This window comes from Manis pentadactyla, chromosome 16 (genome assembly GCF_030020395.1).
Source record: "Manis pentadactyla isolate mManPen7 chromosome 16, mManPen7.hap1, whole genome shotgun sequence".
Classification (NCBI taxonomy): domain Eukaryota; kingdom Metazoa; phylum Chordata; class Mammalia; order Pholidota; family Manidae; genus Manis; species Manis pentadactyla.
The window spans coordinates 33,900,505-33,918,390 of NC_080034.1; the positions used below are offsets into that span (position 1 = coordinate 33,900,505).

The 17,886-nt window shown below is 41.3% G+C and overlaps 1 protein-coding gene across 1 annotated transcript in view; it reads right to left on the bottom strand.

The window, feature by feature from the left end:
• Nucleotides 1-17,886, bottom strand: part of DNAH8 (dynein axonemal heavy chain 8) — a 353,325-nt gene that overhangs the window by 72,248 nt on the left and 263,191 nt on the right. Inside the window, exons 77-82 of the mRNA XM_057494308.1 lie at nucleotides 16,672-16,777; nucleotides 14,703-14,955; nucleotides 14,406-14,596; nucleotides 7,206-7,327; nucleotides 4,705-4,823; nucleotides 2,852-3,054 (exon numbers count right to left, since the gene is read on the bottom strand). Coding sequence (XP_057350291.1) covers nucleotides 2,852-3,054; nucleotides 4,705-4,823; nucleotides 7,206-7,327; nucleotides 14,406-14,596; nucleotides 14,703-14,955; nucleotides 16,672-16,777 — 994 coding nt within the window. The remainder of the gene's footprint in view (nucleotides 1-2,851; nucleotides 3,055-4,704; nucleotides 4,824-7,205; nucleotides 7,328-14,405; nucleotides 14,597-14,702; nucleotides 14,956-16,671; nucleotides 16,778-17,886) is intronic.

Consider the following 17,886-nt stretch of genomic DNA (forward strand, 5'->3'; position numbering starts at 1 on the left):
CAAGTAATAATTTTAAAACTTCTAATTTTTCTCTTGATTAGTCTATTCAAGGTTTTCTACCTCTTCTGAGAAAATTTTGTGAATTTGCAATTTTCTATAAACTTGTCAATTTTAATGATATTTTTAAGTTTATTACTATAATTATACACACCATTCTTGTCACTCAAATTTTTTATGTGTATACTTTGTCATAACCATTTTGTCATTCCTATGTTTGTGTATTTGTGGGTCTTTATTCTATTTGTTCGCTCTCTTTAATTTGCCTTTGCATTCTGTTTTCAAACCTGTCCTTCTTCTGGGGCCCCTTTCTCCCTCATCCAGGCTCTTACGAAGGGTTCTCATGCTAAATCCATGTGCGTTCTCCCCCTTGCCCAGGCACCCAGTGCTTTAGTGCAGAATTTATCTGCTCCGAATCTCTCGTTGCAGAGCTTAACAGGCACAAGACACATATCCACAATGAGAGGTATTCTTTCTCCGTTCCTACAGAAACGTATCTGGTTCAGTCCCATCTCTAAAGTTGCTGTCCGGTAACTGGTTAACTCACCCAGTAAAGGCAGTGAGAGGGAATGAAAGAGAGAGACCACTGGAAACCCTGAGATAACTCCTGAATTGGATCTGTCACCAACTAGCTCTCTGGTCTTATCTTCAGGTCTTAGTTTCCCCAGCTGCAAATAAGGTAGTTGGAGCTCAAGATTTCCAGAGTCCTATTTACCATGAGCATTCTATGATTATCTATTATCCAGTTATCCAAAAAAATATTTCTACTTGAGACTAGATTACCATATCCTTTTGTGTCAAAATCAAATCTATTTTGTTTCAGTAGTCTAATAAAGTTACCAATAGAAGCTTGAAAAATTATGGAAAATCAACATAGCAGGAAATGGAAGTCTCTAAATTGGCAAGCAAAGAAGTATATTAACATGTAATGACACTAAAGGTGACAGCACAATTCTGGCCTTACATAGTTGTTTGATATCATAGTTATAATTTGTCTCAAAGGAGACCTTGAATTTATTTCTGTTCTCAAGCTGTTGTCCTAGACAACAGCATTATCTTAAGGTAACATTTTGAGGGCTAACTCTAGTGGAACACACCCTTCTTCTAGGAACAGTACCCACTTCTAAGAAATGCCCCCCACTCTAGCTTCATACATGTAGTTCCTGATGTGAACCCATCTCCACAGCAACAGTTCATTGACTGGTCCAGAAAGAAGCACATGACCAAAGCAAAACCAATGCGTTCCTTCCCTGAATATTTGGACTTGGGACCAGGAGGGTGAGAGGAATTTCCCTTGGAGTGTCAAATTCACTGAACACGTCTGTAAGCAATGATGCCCACCAGGCCCTAGAGGCCATGAGTTCTGCCACATGGAGACTGGTTTTTGGCAGGACAGAAGAAGGAACCTATATGCAGAGAGAAGTGGGGCATAGAAGCAGGTGGACAAAGATCCATAAAGAAATAGATCTGAGAGAGATTTGCAAACTATAAGGCTGCAAAAGAGATGCCACTCTTAGACCAGTGCAGATGACTGGCATGCTGTAATAGAAACCAGAGCAAAAAGAGCCTACTTTAAAGGTGGCTAATGAGACTTAACCATGAACAATTGCCAATGAAACCCAGGAGCTCTTTGTATATTGGGCATCAGTGTTCAGTCAGAAAGTGACCATTCAAACATGGATCCATATAGAACACAGAACAGTGTGGTGGTGACAAGGAACAGGGCAAAGTCAGGATGAGGAAAGAGGGAGTGAACATTGGACCAGGGCACCATGAGCTAATGGTTTACAGTAACTTCTGAGTGCAGAGGGACATGGCAAATATTTGGAAAATGACTGAATTGATTTGGTATCATGTTTATGTTAACTATATAATAAACTCAATCTAAGTTTTATTTCATAGGATAGTGATTCATAATCACCGTTATAATCTTTATAAAGACATGAACAAATGAACATACAAGGAATAATTATAGAGATCTGAGCCTGGAAGATCCCAAATGACAATTCCAACAACATTCAGATTTTCAAAGTATGAAGAGCAGATAAACAGCGCTCCTATAAGAGGAGGTCTCAGACCTCTCGGGATGTGCTCTGCATCATCAGGTCTCTGTCCTTTAGTCCTGCTGACTCAGTCCCAGGTCTCACAACTTACATGTTTATAGCTCCTTGCCCTGCCTCCTGCCCCTGGAATAACTTTCCTTCTTTCTCACACCATCCCACGTGGTAAAATTGTGTCTATTTTTAGATCTTACTCAGAAAACCATTCACGTAAAGCTTTACCCTGTCTGAGTAGTTTTGGATTTTGTAATGAGGCATGTCTAGGTAACTCTGTTATAGCAGTTGTCACATTGTTTTCAGTTGGATGTCTGCATGTCTCTTTCCCAGCTATGCTGTGTTCATCTCTGTACTGCCTGAATCTAGCACACTGCCTATACTAAATGGTTACTGAATAAAAGCACGAATGAATGAATCCCCAGTATTATAATAACGGTTACACTTTTTCAATTTGTGACAAAATAGACTTTGTTGTAATTTTATATAGACATGGCAGTAGAATTTGCTCCTGTATGTTCATTCTTGTTAGCCTGCTATCCAGGTTGTATGGTCATCTGCTTATAACTTAAAAAGAACAACAGTATATGGTGGATGAATATTCCTCTCTGCACAAAGATATCTATAACACACCCTCACTCTAGGAGATCTGAGAAGGGAGAAAAGAGGAAGGAGTTTAATATTTCATCTACCTCAGTTTTATAGATATGTTTCTAAGAATAAGTTATGAAGCAATGAAAGGCAAAATTTGAGGCGAAAATATGGAGATTTTGCTAAATTTCACAGATTGCTGATCATACCCAGCTTCAGTTTCTTGGCCAATGCATCAATTTGAATCGTGGGGTCGGATCCCATGGACAGGAAACAAATGAGAGGTGTTCGTGTATCACTTTCTTCCCAAGTTTTCTCCAGGTCTAAGATAACTGGTTCTGTGTACTTGTCCCCCAAAGAATGTGCAACATACTTTCTTGCTTGAAAAACAGTACGATCTGGGCACCAAGACCTAGGGGTAAATACGAGGCACAGGAGAAAATACAGTGTGCTCATTTTTATTCTAATCTAAGCATGCAAAGAACATATATAATTGGCAAAGGACAGAAAAGCTAATTCTCCTTCACACAGATCTGTGTAAGAGGGATGGCAAAGCTTTCTATACCTGGGTGAGCACAAATTTAATCATGTAGCTTTGTTGTTAGGCATCAGCAAGAAGTAGAGCAGAGCCTGTAACAACAGTCTGTGGCCAGGCTAGAAGGGAACTTAGAAGTCAGCTGACCCAGTGTCTCATTTTCAGAGGCTGCAGCAACTACGCTGAAGCTTTAATTATTTTTTTTAAGCAAGTGATTATCCCTGGTAACTGAGGCTATTAGCTTCAGGTAAGCAATTCCTCATTCAAACTAATACTCAGAAGCACATTCACTCTTGGACAAACATTTATCAAGTGTCTACTACATGTCAGGCTCCACTGTAGGTGCCAGGGACTCGGCAGGGACGCAGGGGAGGTGTCCTCTGCCAGCTCCAGGATGCAGTGGGCTCCAGACTGTGGTGCACTCTGAAACTCTGCTGGATTTGGGGGAGAATTAACTTGTCAAACATGTCAAAAGTTAGTTGATGAACAAGCATTTATTTAATACCATCTGTGCTGCCTACACTGTAGTAGGTTCTAAACACAGGAACACATGAAATAAATGTCACTTGATATTTTATATTTTAGATCACAAACTGTACAGTTATTTGCTAGATTACTAGATTACACTACTCATTTGACATAGATTCCATTTCAAAATGATAGATGAAAAGAGAACACATCTATTCCTCCCCCAAAAAACAAGTAGCCCTTTCATATTCTGAACATCATGAGCTTGCCGTTGCTGACCACTCTGATCATTCTCAAAGAGTGACAAAATCCAGGAAACTTTTTCTAAGAAATGCAAGCTCAGGTGTATGACATTAGGGAAGACAAGAATAACCCCAAAATAATCCTACATATTTTTGTTATTCTTTTGGTGGTCTCATCTCCCAACTCTACCCTCTTGCCTTGACCACCAATCTCACACACACACACACACACACACACACACACGGATCTGCCAATATAGAAACTTTCTTTGAGCTACTGGATATTGAGAAAACATCAAAAGTGAGAAGGAAAAAGAAAGAAAAGAGAACATATTCTCCTTAATATCATTTTCAAACTTCTCTTTCCCATTTTAATAGTGAAAAAGCACTTAAACATTTCAACAGTGCAATATTCTTGTTTTTTTTCTCTCAGATTAAATTGAAAATCATCTTATAAACTAATTACCTTGTCACTTTGTGAGGTCCACTTTTTTTTAAAGGTAAACTCAACAATAAATGAATCACTCATTTGGTAAAGATAAATGATGAACAAATTAAATGTTACTACTATAAGCATATTTTTCATATGTGTTTTTCTAAAAGCAACTATCATTAATACATTGCCAAAATACACCCTGCCACTGTCACTACTGTTTGTCAAGGAGCTAACGAATGGCCATCCCAAACTGCAATTTGGAAGCACATACATTTCTTGTATTATCTACTGGGACATGGTGAAGAAAACTCACTGAGCTAAAATCTGTGATTTGACAATATAATGAGAGATGTTTCTAGGTCTGATAATACCTATTCTCACCTGATAAGTAAAAGTTTGCGGCAGGTGTCCAGAGAATCACTATATCCATCGGGAATAATCTCTTCCTCCGGAGCATCTTTATCAAACCAGCTTTTCCACCCCTTCTCATTACGGGATATCTAAAATAAACAAGCCAATCAGCGAGCCATCAAATATACTGCAGAGGATTCTAAACGGCCTCAGAGGAGCTCTCTTTACAGGCAGATAACGCATTGTTCTTCAGAATCAGTGGCTCAAATAATATGAATATTACTATTCCCTTTCAGTTTTTCCATTGTTTTTCTACATTATTCACTGAAATAAGGACCATGTATCAATTTCACTCAGTGACTGGGCAGGAAAAAACACAGACCAGGCTTTCTCAGCCTCAGCGCCATCTGCATTTTGGGCTGATCACTTTTAGTTGCGGGGCTCTCCTGTGCGTGGTAGGGAGTTTATCAGCGACCCCAGCCTTTGCTCGCTAGACGCCAGCAGCACTCCTTCCAGCTCTCATTACAATCAAAAACATCTCCGGGCATTGTCAAATGCTCCCTGGGGAGCAGCACAAAGTTGCCCTTGGTTGAGAACCACTAACATAGACCATTCTGATAACCAAACTTCTAAATGTTGACCTCTCCTTAAGATAGTGATAGATGACAAAATTAAAACTTAAATTTTTCTAGTGATCCTCTGCCTTGAGACCTTAAGAATGCTGTGGCTCTCCCCTGTTGACTCGTCCCAAAAAAGCTGCCAGGTGCACAGCTCGCAGGGCCTGAGTGCTGCGGCAGCCCCGCCCCGGGGCGCCGGTCCTTCTCACGGCCCCCTGCAGCGCCCCCTGCAGGGCCCCTCCACCTTAGTGACGAGAGGAAGGAGGTGCAAGAAAGGGGGGCTTTTTCCCAGCCTATTGGCATTCCTTCTTATAATTTTGACTCTACCCCATTAGAGCTGCATCTGTGATGGGCAAGGGGATAACTTCCAGCCCGTGGCTGCCCACCTCCTCTTCCCACTCCTTTCCCTGGCCCTCCCTGTTAGTAAAACCATGGGGAAACCAAGGCAGGGCAGCTGTTGTTTGAGACTAGTTCTGTTTCAGTTTCTGACACCACTCAGTTGGGAGACTGACCTCCTATTTCCTCCCTTCCTTCCCACAGACAAGCCAAACTGATGGCTGCCTAAGGGCAGGTCCCCAGTGAACTTTTGCAACTTTCCTGACAACTCGTCCCCTCACTTCTGGCCCATCCAGAGGGATAAAAAGACTTGGAGAGAAATAACTCCTGATGTCAGAGTAAGAGCTTGGGGCCAATTACTATTTAATGGCTATGTGGCCTTGGGCAGGTACTTAACCTTTCTGAATCTCAGTTTTCACATCTATAAAGCCAGGTTGATAACATTTCCCTTGCAGAGTTATTGTTGTTGCAAAGCACTTATCCCATAGTAATCATAGTAGCTACCAGATTCTACAACATGGGCACTTAAGCTCTAATTGACAGAGGCAAACAATGCATATCCCTGTATCAGGATAACCGTCAGCAGAGAGCACAGGGTTGTAGTGACTCTCCAGCGATGCTTAAGGGTCTCCCTGGCCCAGTCTCCGAACGGACTCAGATCACTTTTTTTTTCAAAGTATTTGTTGGGGCTCGGGGGACCCATCTGTGGTTATACGACAGTAAAAGCTTGCTCTTCACCACAGATGGAGTCCAGGGACTTTGTCCAGTTGGCTCTGACCCACCCATGGGAATAGGCAGAGTCTACATAATGTTCCAGAATTACCACTGAACAGACTGTGTACACTGGGCGGGGAGTGGGTATGTGTGGAGAGGAGGGACTCCCGAGAGGACAGCATGAGGCCTCTGCCAACTTGTAGTCTACCTATCATTCCATTTGTCCATCACCAGCAACTGCAAAGAAGATGATTACGTGCCATTGGCACTGGGAAATTGCAACCCCCTCTCTCAGTGACAGCCCGGTGTGACCAACAGATCCCAGTAATAAACAGCTATCTTTATTCTGAGGTGTGTAATTGCTTTCCAGTGAGAGTTGAATCTACAACTAATCCACATGAACCAGTTGATATTTTCAAATAAGAAAACAACAGGTAAGTCAGGACCTGTTTCACCATTTTGACCACATTTACATTTTCATCATTAAAATGATTTTTTAAAAAGGACTGCAACCTCTTAATGAGCCTGGAATTCAAATATTCACAAATCACTTAATCATAGGCAGAAGCAAAAATGCAAAAACATCAATAGTCTACAAAAGGTCCACACATTGGTCCTGGTTCTGACAGCAATTCAAGCAGGCTCATATATGACCCAGGAGGAAAAGGTAGTTATCTGCACCTATGAAAAGCTTCCTTTTGACATCCCTCCATTCAAAATCTCCCCCAGAGAGCCACAGCTCCTTAAAGCTACACTACGGGTTTAACTTCTTTGGGGAAAAAACAGTCACCAGGAGGCCCCAGTTAAAATGGCCTGGGTGTGTTTGGGTTTACAGATCCGTTCTTGTGTCCAGCCCTTTAATACCTGGTTCATGATTTCTGCAAATTGTGGAAGTTTACTCAGCTCCACAAGATTCAGCCAGGTCATATCGAGGATCCAGCGGAACGGCTTGGGAGGGCAGGCTTTCAGGTCCAGGGCTGCTCCCCCTGGGGAAAGGCATCGGCACCAGTCAGCTCAGCTGCTGCTTCATTTTTAAACATTTATTTTCCAAATAATAAAAGATAATAGTATTACATAGTATAGAAAAAAAAATGGAAAACTGGAAAAATAATCACATTACAGAAAAAAATGTGTTTCTCTTTTTTTGGTACACTTACAAGTCTGAGTGTTTTATTTACTGATTTACCATCCTATAAAATATATATGGAAACTCTGCATCATTTTTCTCTGCAAAGAATTTTTCTCAGGTGGTTCTTGGCCTGTTTATTGTTTTTTTAAACAATACAGTTAAGGAAATTTACAATTATAATATCAATGAATAGGTTGAGCTTTTCATTTGTGATTTTAAACATCACTTCTTAGTCCTCATTCCTCCAGAAGTCTGCAATCCAATGCTATTTTTCACCAGGTCAAAAAGATGGATAGATGGATGGATGGAGAAAGGAAGTAAAAGATGGAGGGAGGGAGGGATAAAATATATCTGTGGGTATCTGAGAGGTAACTCATGTTCAGGTCATTCATTCATTCACTTATTCAACAAATATTTACTGAGAACCCTCTATGTATCCGGCATATTCCAGGCACTTAAGATAAAGCAGAGAAAATCAAATGTAGGGAAAATGGAAATTTTATGGCCAGGATTCTCACCTCCCCTGATTCTAATATTGCCTGCTTACATACACCTTGGCAGAAAACTGTTTACCAGCTGACAGAGCCACCCAGAGCACACTGTCAGTCACAGTACTATCCTGGGGGAAGGGGGAAGAGGAATCATACTGGCGCCTGGATGTAACTGGCCAGGCATCCTCCAGTCACCGTAAAGACCAGCCTACAGAGTCACTCGTGGTGTCAGGAGGCTGGAAGAGCACCATGGAGCCCTAGTGCTAGGAAGGGAGAAGAGAGCCCTGTGCTAAGCAGGAGACTAGAGAGCCACAAGTCAAAACAGGAGTGGAGGCAGCACCCAGGCTGCCTGTGGCTGGAGCCAGATGAGTGATGGAGACAGGAAAGGGCTTGCTGCGTGTACATAGCTGGTGACTGCCCTGAGGATAAAGCTGGGTATGAGCCCCTTTTAAGCCCTAACATTCTGTGGTTGGTATTTGGTCTCAGTGAATTCCTAGTGAACTTACCTGAAGTGGGGAACACCCTCCTCCCAGAGCAACAGCGAAGAAGGCCTCTATACTCATGAAGACCGGTGGAAAAAGTGAGTTACAGCATTGGATCATATTGTGAAGCAAATCACAGGTCATATGAGCATACCCAGTGTGACAATCATCCACCAAGACACACGACTATATTTACAATTTCAAAATTCCTCTAGTGCTTATCTGTAGTAATGTTTTATCATAATAATCCCAGGTCTATATCTGACCTGCTTCTACTTCTGAGATGGATGTAGAAGAGTGGTGCCTGAATTTTAAAATCATATAATCCTCCTGAAGAACTCATCAAATTCCTCCACTTCACCTATCAACCCTTGGGCAAAAAAAAAGAGAGCAGGGTAGAAGGACTCCAGGTGTCTGCTCCTCCCTTCTAGCATCTTCTTGAGAAGGTGAATGAACTGAAGTACTTCTTTCACATAAATCCCTTTGCTCAACCAGGGGGCTCAGCTGCTCCAAGGGCCATACACCATTAGAAAGTGTCATCCTCCCTCTCAACAGCCCACCCTGCTGTGACCCAGAGAGCAAGGGAAGCTTTACTGTAGCACCTTTTCTTTTCTAATACTGAGTTTACTGTGGGAGAAGCAGCCACTAGAGAGTCACCTGCAGCCTTACAGGACTTGCTTCTCTAACACAGAGACCAACTCATCCCTTCTCTTCATGCTTGTTTCTGAAAAAATGTTTTCACGGGACCATAAGCCTCAAAGACATCAGGAGAGGATGTTTAAGCTACATCAGTGTTTCTGAACATATCAGGTACCTAAACTAACCCATAGCAATCACAGCCCATCCTATTCCCCAAAATATCCTGGCTCTGCTACTTACTATCTACATAACTGGGCAAAGGACTCAATTTCTCTGTTTCCTCTTCTGTCAAATGGGTGTACTAACAGAATCTAACGGATTGCTGTGAAGATTAAATAAATAAATTTATGTACAAAACTTAAAACAGTCTTGTCCCATAGTAAGAGCTATGTAATCATTAATTTTCTCTCTCTGTTTTGGAAGACTGAGGTCCAATCCAACCTGGAAGGCAAGAGCAGACCCCCTCAGGTGTCTTTGTCTATGGTTGATGACAAAAGAAAGATGATATCTTTCTAAAATAACCAGGCAGGGGGAAACAGGTGTATCACTTACTATATAGACAAGGATTTCCCCTGGTATGTATTTCATTTTTCCAAGTGTTCTGACATTCTTCATTGAAAAAGAAAGTCAAAGTCACCTTCCAAATATTTCAGAAAACAAGTAGGAATTGACAGAAAGGGACAGTCACTCTTGGGAAATCAAACATGTCTACTCTGATATATAAGTCTTTCTTCTTTGCTCCTTAAGTACTGAATTCAAAATGATAAACATATCAATGATCTGAGGGTCATATTTGTTAACTTTGTAAAAAACATTAAAAACAAAGTCATAGATCATCTTTTAAAATATAATTTGGTCAAAATGTAGGCCAGTTCAAAACTAATACAAACTGTACAATAAGCCAGTTTTGTTTGTTTTTTTTTTAAAAAAAACTCTTTTACTGCTGAACCACAGCAGCACAATGGAGGAGGAATTTGTGAGGAGAATTAGATTTGTCACCGAAAAATTGGGAAGGCTGCACATCTGAGTTGTGAATGAAGATGAAGAAGAGCACATCTGTGACCCCATTTCATAAAACTGGAGAGGCAGGGGGATCTAGATTGTACAGGGCCAGGAGAGCCAGTGAGAGGAGTTTGGATTCTATTTAGTTGGCAATAGGGAGCCATCGAATATTTTATGAGCAGGAAAGTAGGAAAGTAGCGTGAATAGAGCAGTGCTTTAGGAAGATTAATTTGGGATTGTATGACAGGTCGATTCCCTGGTTCCTAGTTCAATGCATGCTGCCTTACCCCTACAGGTCATTTACACACTTTCAAAGAGTCAGTCTCTTTCAGGTAACAGCTCTGGTTTGGCTGGGTTACTGGGTGGGGCAAGGCAAGGTGGGTGCGACTGTGTCTTGATGGAGAGGACGCCTTGGATTCGCAGTCTCTTGTCCCAGTTGTGGACTGGGATCCCAGTACGGCAGCCTCTGAGCTACAATTCATGTCTGACCTAAAGGGGCATTGGGTCTGCTACCCAGACACTGGTCCCTTGTCTCCAGCTACAAACTTCCTCTGCCCTGCAGCTTCTTGGTTTGAACCCCAGGGTTCAGCTGTCCACCCTCCTCTCCTTGCCAAACCTCAAGCTTATCCAGCCAGCCACCAGATGTAGAAAGCTTAGAACAGTCTTGTCCCATAGTAAGAGCTATATAATCATTAATTTTTAATGTGCTACAGTGCAAGGAGCCTCCATGATGGATGTGGCAGTGGGCAGAATGCAGGGGCAGCTCCTATCTGGATGTTTCTTGAGCATCTACTCATCTGTGGTTCTGCCACAGGAGACAGGGAAGAGACAAGGATCTTTGTGTCTGACCTGCTTCTACCTCTGACTCTCTTGTCCTTCGCATGATGCACTGTGGAGCAAGGGGACATACTTCTTTCTATGTCGTATCTGTCTCCTTCCCTCCTGGGGCTGCACTGGCAGTGGGATTCAGGAAGAAAAGACAGATCACTGATAAGGAAAGAACCAGAAGTATTCTCCCCATCCCACTCATATTCCACAGCTAGGCTTCCCTAAGTTGTGAGGCCCATTTTGCTCCCACGGCTGCCTGGATTCCCACAGGCTCCAGTTCCTCCCTCCCCACTGTCCAGTGTCTCAAAGACTGAGGATGTGGCCTCAAGTCCAAGTAAGAGTTTCAAGGTGACTGAAATGAGTCAAAGTAACTTTCTAGATTTGGTAACTTCTGGCTCATTTTATTTAAACATCACAGAAACCACAAACTCCTTACATCTGGGACCCTCCAGTGTAGAGCCTGACCTGCCTGTCCCAGGTTGTACTTCTCATTCCCCTCTGAGCCCTGACAGCCTCTTGTACATGGAGGGGCCATAGGATGTCTCTCTGGGGTCACAGTGCTAGTCAGTGGCAGAGCCCAGTTCATTTCCCTGGTTCCTAGTTCAATGCATGCTGCCTTACCCCTACAGGTCATTTAAGACACCTTTTCCAGGTGGATCAGATCTGAGAAAAAGTAGGAACCTGATTACATATTCTGATTTCCTTTGAACTACAAGAAACAAAAAGTCAAAGAAGACATTTCAGAGATGGTGCAAAGTTCTTGCAAACTCTTCTGCAACCGTGCCTCACCTGGATCTGAGGAAGAAATTACCTGAAGTAGAGAAAGAAGGGTAAAGTGATAAGAAGTTACAGTTACTACATGTTTATTATAAATAGGATGTGGAGGATAAAAGTGTATCATGTCCTACACATTGCAGTATGAATCTGAAAAATACATTTTTTTCTTAGATGTTCTCTTTCATTCCTATGGCCTTAGTTGCTATTTCAATGCCCTATCTTTGCAGGTGTCTGACTTCTTCTAAATTGTTTGGTCTATCCTTTCTCACTGCTGAATATCTCAAATTCAACATGTCTGTGTAGCCACCAGAGCTGTTCAAAAATATCCAGTTTCCCCTTCTAGTAAGCACATGGGAGAACTGCATTTCCCTACTATCTTTGAAGATAGATTTGACCACGTGTCTTGCTTTGGTTAATGAAATACAAGCATAAGTGGCATGTGTCACTTGTGGGGTAACTGTTAAGAGCCAGCACACAATTTGCCATGCCCTATTCCTCTCCATAGTCATCTGGATTCTTGGGTGACCATGGCAAGCATGCTGGAGACAGAGTGAGAATTATACCTTTGTTGTATTAAGCCACATTCATTATTCTCCAACTCTGACACTTATCAAACTAGATCCTCTTTCAACCAACCAGACCAGACATCTTTGTACAAACCAGGAACCCCAGACTCATTTCTGACCCCTCTGTTTGCTCTGACATCCAGTCCATCACCATTGTTACCTCCATGATCTCTCACACGTGTTTCCTCATGCATATTCTCACTGCATGTTCCTCCTTTGTCCTAGGATGGGAATGCATTGCTTGTGGTTGGGAAAGTTATAACAGACTCCATTGAACCTCTCTTCTCTAATCCCATACCTGTCTGCCAGACTAATCTCCCTAAAGGACAATAAAAGGTTCCCAAAGGACCACATTACCACCTTACTCAACTCCTTGTTTCTTATCAGATCAAGAAAATCCTTCCTCTAGAAATTAAAGCTCACCTATTTATATACTCCCCTCACTCCTCATGCTGTTCCATTTCAGCATGGAGTGTTTTCTTCATTTCTACCTGTCCTTCAGAGTCCATTTCAAATGCTACTTTCTTCCTTTGGGACAGAGGAGCAGCCAGAAAATGATTTATTAAACTACATTTAAAAAGCAAAAAACATAAGAAAAAGACTGGAATATATTCCCCACATATCATATAATATGAAATCTTCATGACTTCAACTGCAAAAGTGTATTTTCCAAGGAGCTTTTATTGATCTCATCAACCACACCTGGTATCTCCCTCCTTTTAGATGTAGGTAACATGTTGTTTTTACTCTCTTTTAACATGTAGGTTGTTATTCTGGCTTGTTTTGCAGTTATTTTAAAAATTATCTTTATCCCCATTATGAGACGGTAAACTAGGTGTTCTGAGATCAATTCCAAAGTGTGTGTGTTGACAGGGGGTTCCAGTAAGGTGTGCAAGAATTCAACTCAACTCTGACACTATCTACATGGAGACAGCATCAGGCTCTGCAGATAAAGGGCTCAGTCCCACACGACCCCCCATACCCCCACTTCAGATGCCAGTCAAAAGCTCCAGGTTGTCACCTGTGGCTCTGACCAACCAGCTACAGATTGGGGTTCCAAAGATCTCCCCCTTAGGTTCCATTAATTTGATAGCACAGCTTACAGAACTCAGGGAAACACTTACATTTACCAGGACAAAATAAAGGATACCAATCAATACCCACATGAAGAGATGCATTGTAGGAAGTATGTGGAAAGGGCATGGAGTTTCCATGCTTTCTGAGGATGCTACTCTCCCCATCTCCATGTGTGAGCATCAACCTGGAAGGTCTCTGAACACATACCTTTTGGGTTTTTATGGAGGCTTTATTTATATAGGCAAGATGGCCACTGGCCACTGATTCAACCTATAGCTCCTCTCCCCTCCCCAGAGGTCAGGAGGTGAGACTACAATTTCTAACCCTCCACTCATAGGGTTGGTTCCCACAGCTACCAGCCTCCACCTTTAGTTGATTCCCAGGAGTCACTTTAACATCATAGGAGACACTTTTAGCAATCTCCACATTTAGAAAATTCCAAGGGTTTGAGGAGCTAAGAACCAGAAGTGGAGACAAAGACTAAATATATATATTCTGTAATAACAATATCACAGACTGTTATTTCTTTCAAAGCAAGCTTTGGGTTTATACTTGTATCCCAAACACTAGCAAGGTAGGTAGGTTTGCATAGTATGTACTCAATAAATACTCATTTAACTAAATTGAATAAAAATACCACTCTTTTGTTTTCATCATTACATTTTTTAACATAGAGATAAATGAAAAGGGTAAACTTCAAATATGAAATATAAGTGTTTCTTCTTTACAGTCGTAAAAGTCCTTATACTTCTTTGCTCAAGGAATTGCTCTCTTGCAATAGAAAACTCATCACCAGCTCCACTTCACCCCCCTTTGCCATTCAGGTCTCCTAATCCTGAGCAACAAAGATCAAACTTCATTTTAGTATGTAACTAAAAATCACAGAGTTAACACAGACCTGAAATAAGTCTTCCTGCCAGAGTAAAATGAATGCAAATCAGAAAAACAGAGGTATAAACAAATTCACTAGAACATAATTTCTCTACTCTATTATAAACATGTGTCTACAGTGCATCAGAGCATATCAAAGGCAATATCCTTTCCAAATCACATCCATATTCCAAACCCCTCACCTTTAATGAGAGCCTGGAACTCTCTGTGCGTCACTGTTCCTCTCTGAAGATCAATCTTTAAGGTCATGAGGAGTACAAAGAGGAATTTGTGGTTTTCATACAGGCCTCTGACAGAGTATGTAAAAACTTCATATGTCAGATACTCAATGATATTTGTGATTCTCTTTTGAGGTAGTGGAGACTTCTCAGATCTGTAATACATTTTAAAAATCAAAGTAAAAGGCAATTTCTAAGACCATAGGAATACAAACAAGAATTTTAAGGTAATACGCTGGGGGGAAGGTAGCAAAGCTCCACCTGGCCATGGACTGGTCAAATAACTTCAAGAACTGGGCCAGCGAGGTCTGGTACATGACGTTGACCATGCTCATCTCTGTGATGAGAAAGTAGAGGATGCTTCCACGGGTGGCCGCAGGCCGGAACTCCTCCTGAGCCATGTTAATCTTGATCTCTGTTTCTGCTGCCACGCGGAGCTTTTCACTTACTTCAGCAGCTGTCTGTTTGGTGGTTTGGAGGACACCAATGAGAGACTCATCATCTACCAAGGAACCTAGAATCCAAACAGGAAAACTGTAGAACAAGATGGGGAAGCCACAAGGCGAGATGCATCATTTCTGAAATCATCCCGTTAACTTTCAACGCTGCTTCTTCAAAGCCCACAGGGTTAAAGGGCACAGTCTTAAGACACAGAAAGGCTTCTAGTCTAATTATCAACTCCTGCTTGAATCCTTCCAACATTTCTGCTGAGGGGTTACCCCCATTCTGCCTGAAAATCTGCAAAAGGTTATTTTCAAGGCAGCCCACTGACTGGTCTTCAAATGTCTGAAGATGAAATCATACCTCCACCCAGGCCCAGTGGTTTCTGCTGTTCCTTCTAGGACGTGGCTTTCACTATCATCTGGATGGTTCCCCTCCTAGTGTCACAAACTCATCCATCTAGCTTGTCTCACAGCGTGAGCTGATCCAAATGCTACCCACCAATTTGCAGATGAACGGTGTACTCTACTCTTCCTGTGTTAGTAGAACAGGCTTTGCCACTGAGAACACTGGTCCCTCTGTATCTCCAACAGGAGTAAATTAGGGGATATGCAAGTGTCTCACCAGGGAGAAAAATCCTAGTTTTATTTTTAGTTTTACCCTTCATTATTGTTTTTAATAGAAAAAACATACCTATGACAAGACACTCAATTTTAAGATAGAGAAAGGCACATCAGACATGTTGAGCTAATGGTCACAATATCTGCAAATAGCAGTGCTCTGGCACCTAGAATTCTGGAGGGCAGGTAAGTGCCACAGGAAGGTGCTGAGTTACTGTGATTGGCATGCTGGGTCTACTCTAGAAGTTGAAATTGCAATTAACCTCTTGCCCAATTGCAAGAGATCTTGATCCAGCACACTCTTGGCCAGATCAAGGGAGGAGCACCCAGCTCTCTGTGCTAATAGTTAGAATGCCCAAAGGTATCCAAAAGGCCAGGAGAAGCCACCAAGAGACAGAATTTCCCCAGCACAAAAGAGTGCCGTTAAGGCAGATGACTGAGGTCTTTAAAGGTAGTGCTAGAGATTGTTGTGACACTAACGCATAATGCTAAAATCTTGTTTTAATCCATGGATTAAAATGCTGTTGGGAAATATTCATAAAGTGCTAATAAACAGTAGAATTAATAGGTTGTAATTTGCCTGCTACAAAACAATAGAGTGTTTGTTGATTTTATTTTCTTTGGTTAAAAGTTTTATATATTCAGACAAAGTACATCCCCAAATCAGAGTGTGGTAGGACAATCTGACTACCCCGAGGAGGACCTATCCCTGACCTATAAATGGGAGGTCAAGTCGAGAGTGAGCTGGGCCTTGGGGGCTCCAGTGCCTCTGACATAGATAATACACGTCATTAACACATTGTGGTAATTGCATTTAACACCAAATGAAAGAGTCAATCTAAAAAAAAAATAGATTGAGCACATTGGTTTCCTTTGGGCAAGCAAATTAGCCTATTCTGAGTTACCTAGCTCTAATGGGAGCCCTTCTTTTTCTCAGGAGAGAGCAATTGTATCAAGAAAACTGCTATTCTCAAAAGCTCAGACTTTGTTCGCTAATTCAAAAATCAGATTCTATGCAGCTCCTCTTTGATGACTACATGGAAATTACCTCACAATGATTTTGCATTGATAACCTATTTCCTAACATCTATAATCATGAGGGCATTGAAAAAAGGCAAGAAATCCTTACACAGAATCCACTATTTGATCACTTCTTAATCCCACAGTACCTTTTGTGGCACTTAATTTGTAGAGGAGGTTATCTTCAAGTTCTTTCATCTTCCGCTTATTGAAAGTCACATCCTCCAGAAGTTTAACCCTCTCAGACTCTAACTCCTATTATTAAGAAACAATAACATCAGAACTCTAACTTACCAGTTGTTACGGCAAATCTAATTTACTAGTATTTATTACCAATTTTTAAAAGTTTAAACCAAAGTGCCTTTTGAGCGGCAGAAGAAATTACTACCATTAGTCTAGTCTATCCATCTGTATTTTTGTTTCTCTGGACAATTTTTTTTAAAATTATGCCCACTAGCATTAAATTTCCACAGCATTTACACTGGAATGTATGAGAAAACCCTTTTAAAATAATTTTGCCCAATTATTTCCAACTGTCTTTCCCAGCTCTTGGCTTATTTAGAGTGCCCCACTCTCTTGGCCCTGTTCCAACACAACCTTCATTTGCAGTCTGAAGTGGGAGAAACTAAGAGGCATTAAAAACAAGAAACCAAGAGGGAACCCAAGACGCATGTGAGCTCTGGGTTTGGGACCAGCTTATAGGAACACCAGGTACCTGGTCTGGCATATACTTGCCAATACAAATCCATTTTCCATTGTTTTGCATCTCCTTCTACCAGAAGCGCTAAATTGGATGTTTGGAAGGTATGTTTTTTCCCTACACAAATGATGCATTCTTTAAATTGTATTTGGAAACTTTTCAAACTTTCAGAAAAGCTGCAAGACTGATACAGTGGACTCTCATCTGCCCTTTACCTGGATTCACTAGATAACATTTTGCTTTATCACTATTTCTCTCTACATGGTACCTATTATTATTATTATTATTATTATTGCTGAACCATTTGCAGGTGTCATGATTCTTTACCCCTAAAAACTTAGTGCAAATTTTAAATTCAGAAAATTTAACATGGCTATAATACTCTTGATAAATATAGAGTGAATTGAAATAATCTCAACAGCATTCTTTATAGCATTTTTTCTAATATTACACAAAATGGCACATTGTACTTGTAATTATGTTAAATGAAGGAGTTTTTAAACTACTCATTTGAGAAAGTTTCTTGAAAACGGCTTCACACATTCCACCACTTTCCAAAAGTCTTCAATTTGTCAATCAAAAACCACAGCATACATCCATCTGTATATCTACTGTGGCCTGCATCATAATCTGTGTGTAGATTATATCACCCCAATTAGACTCA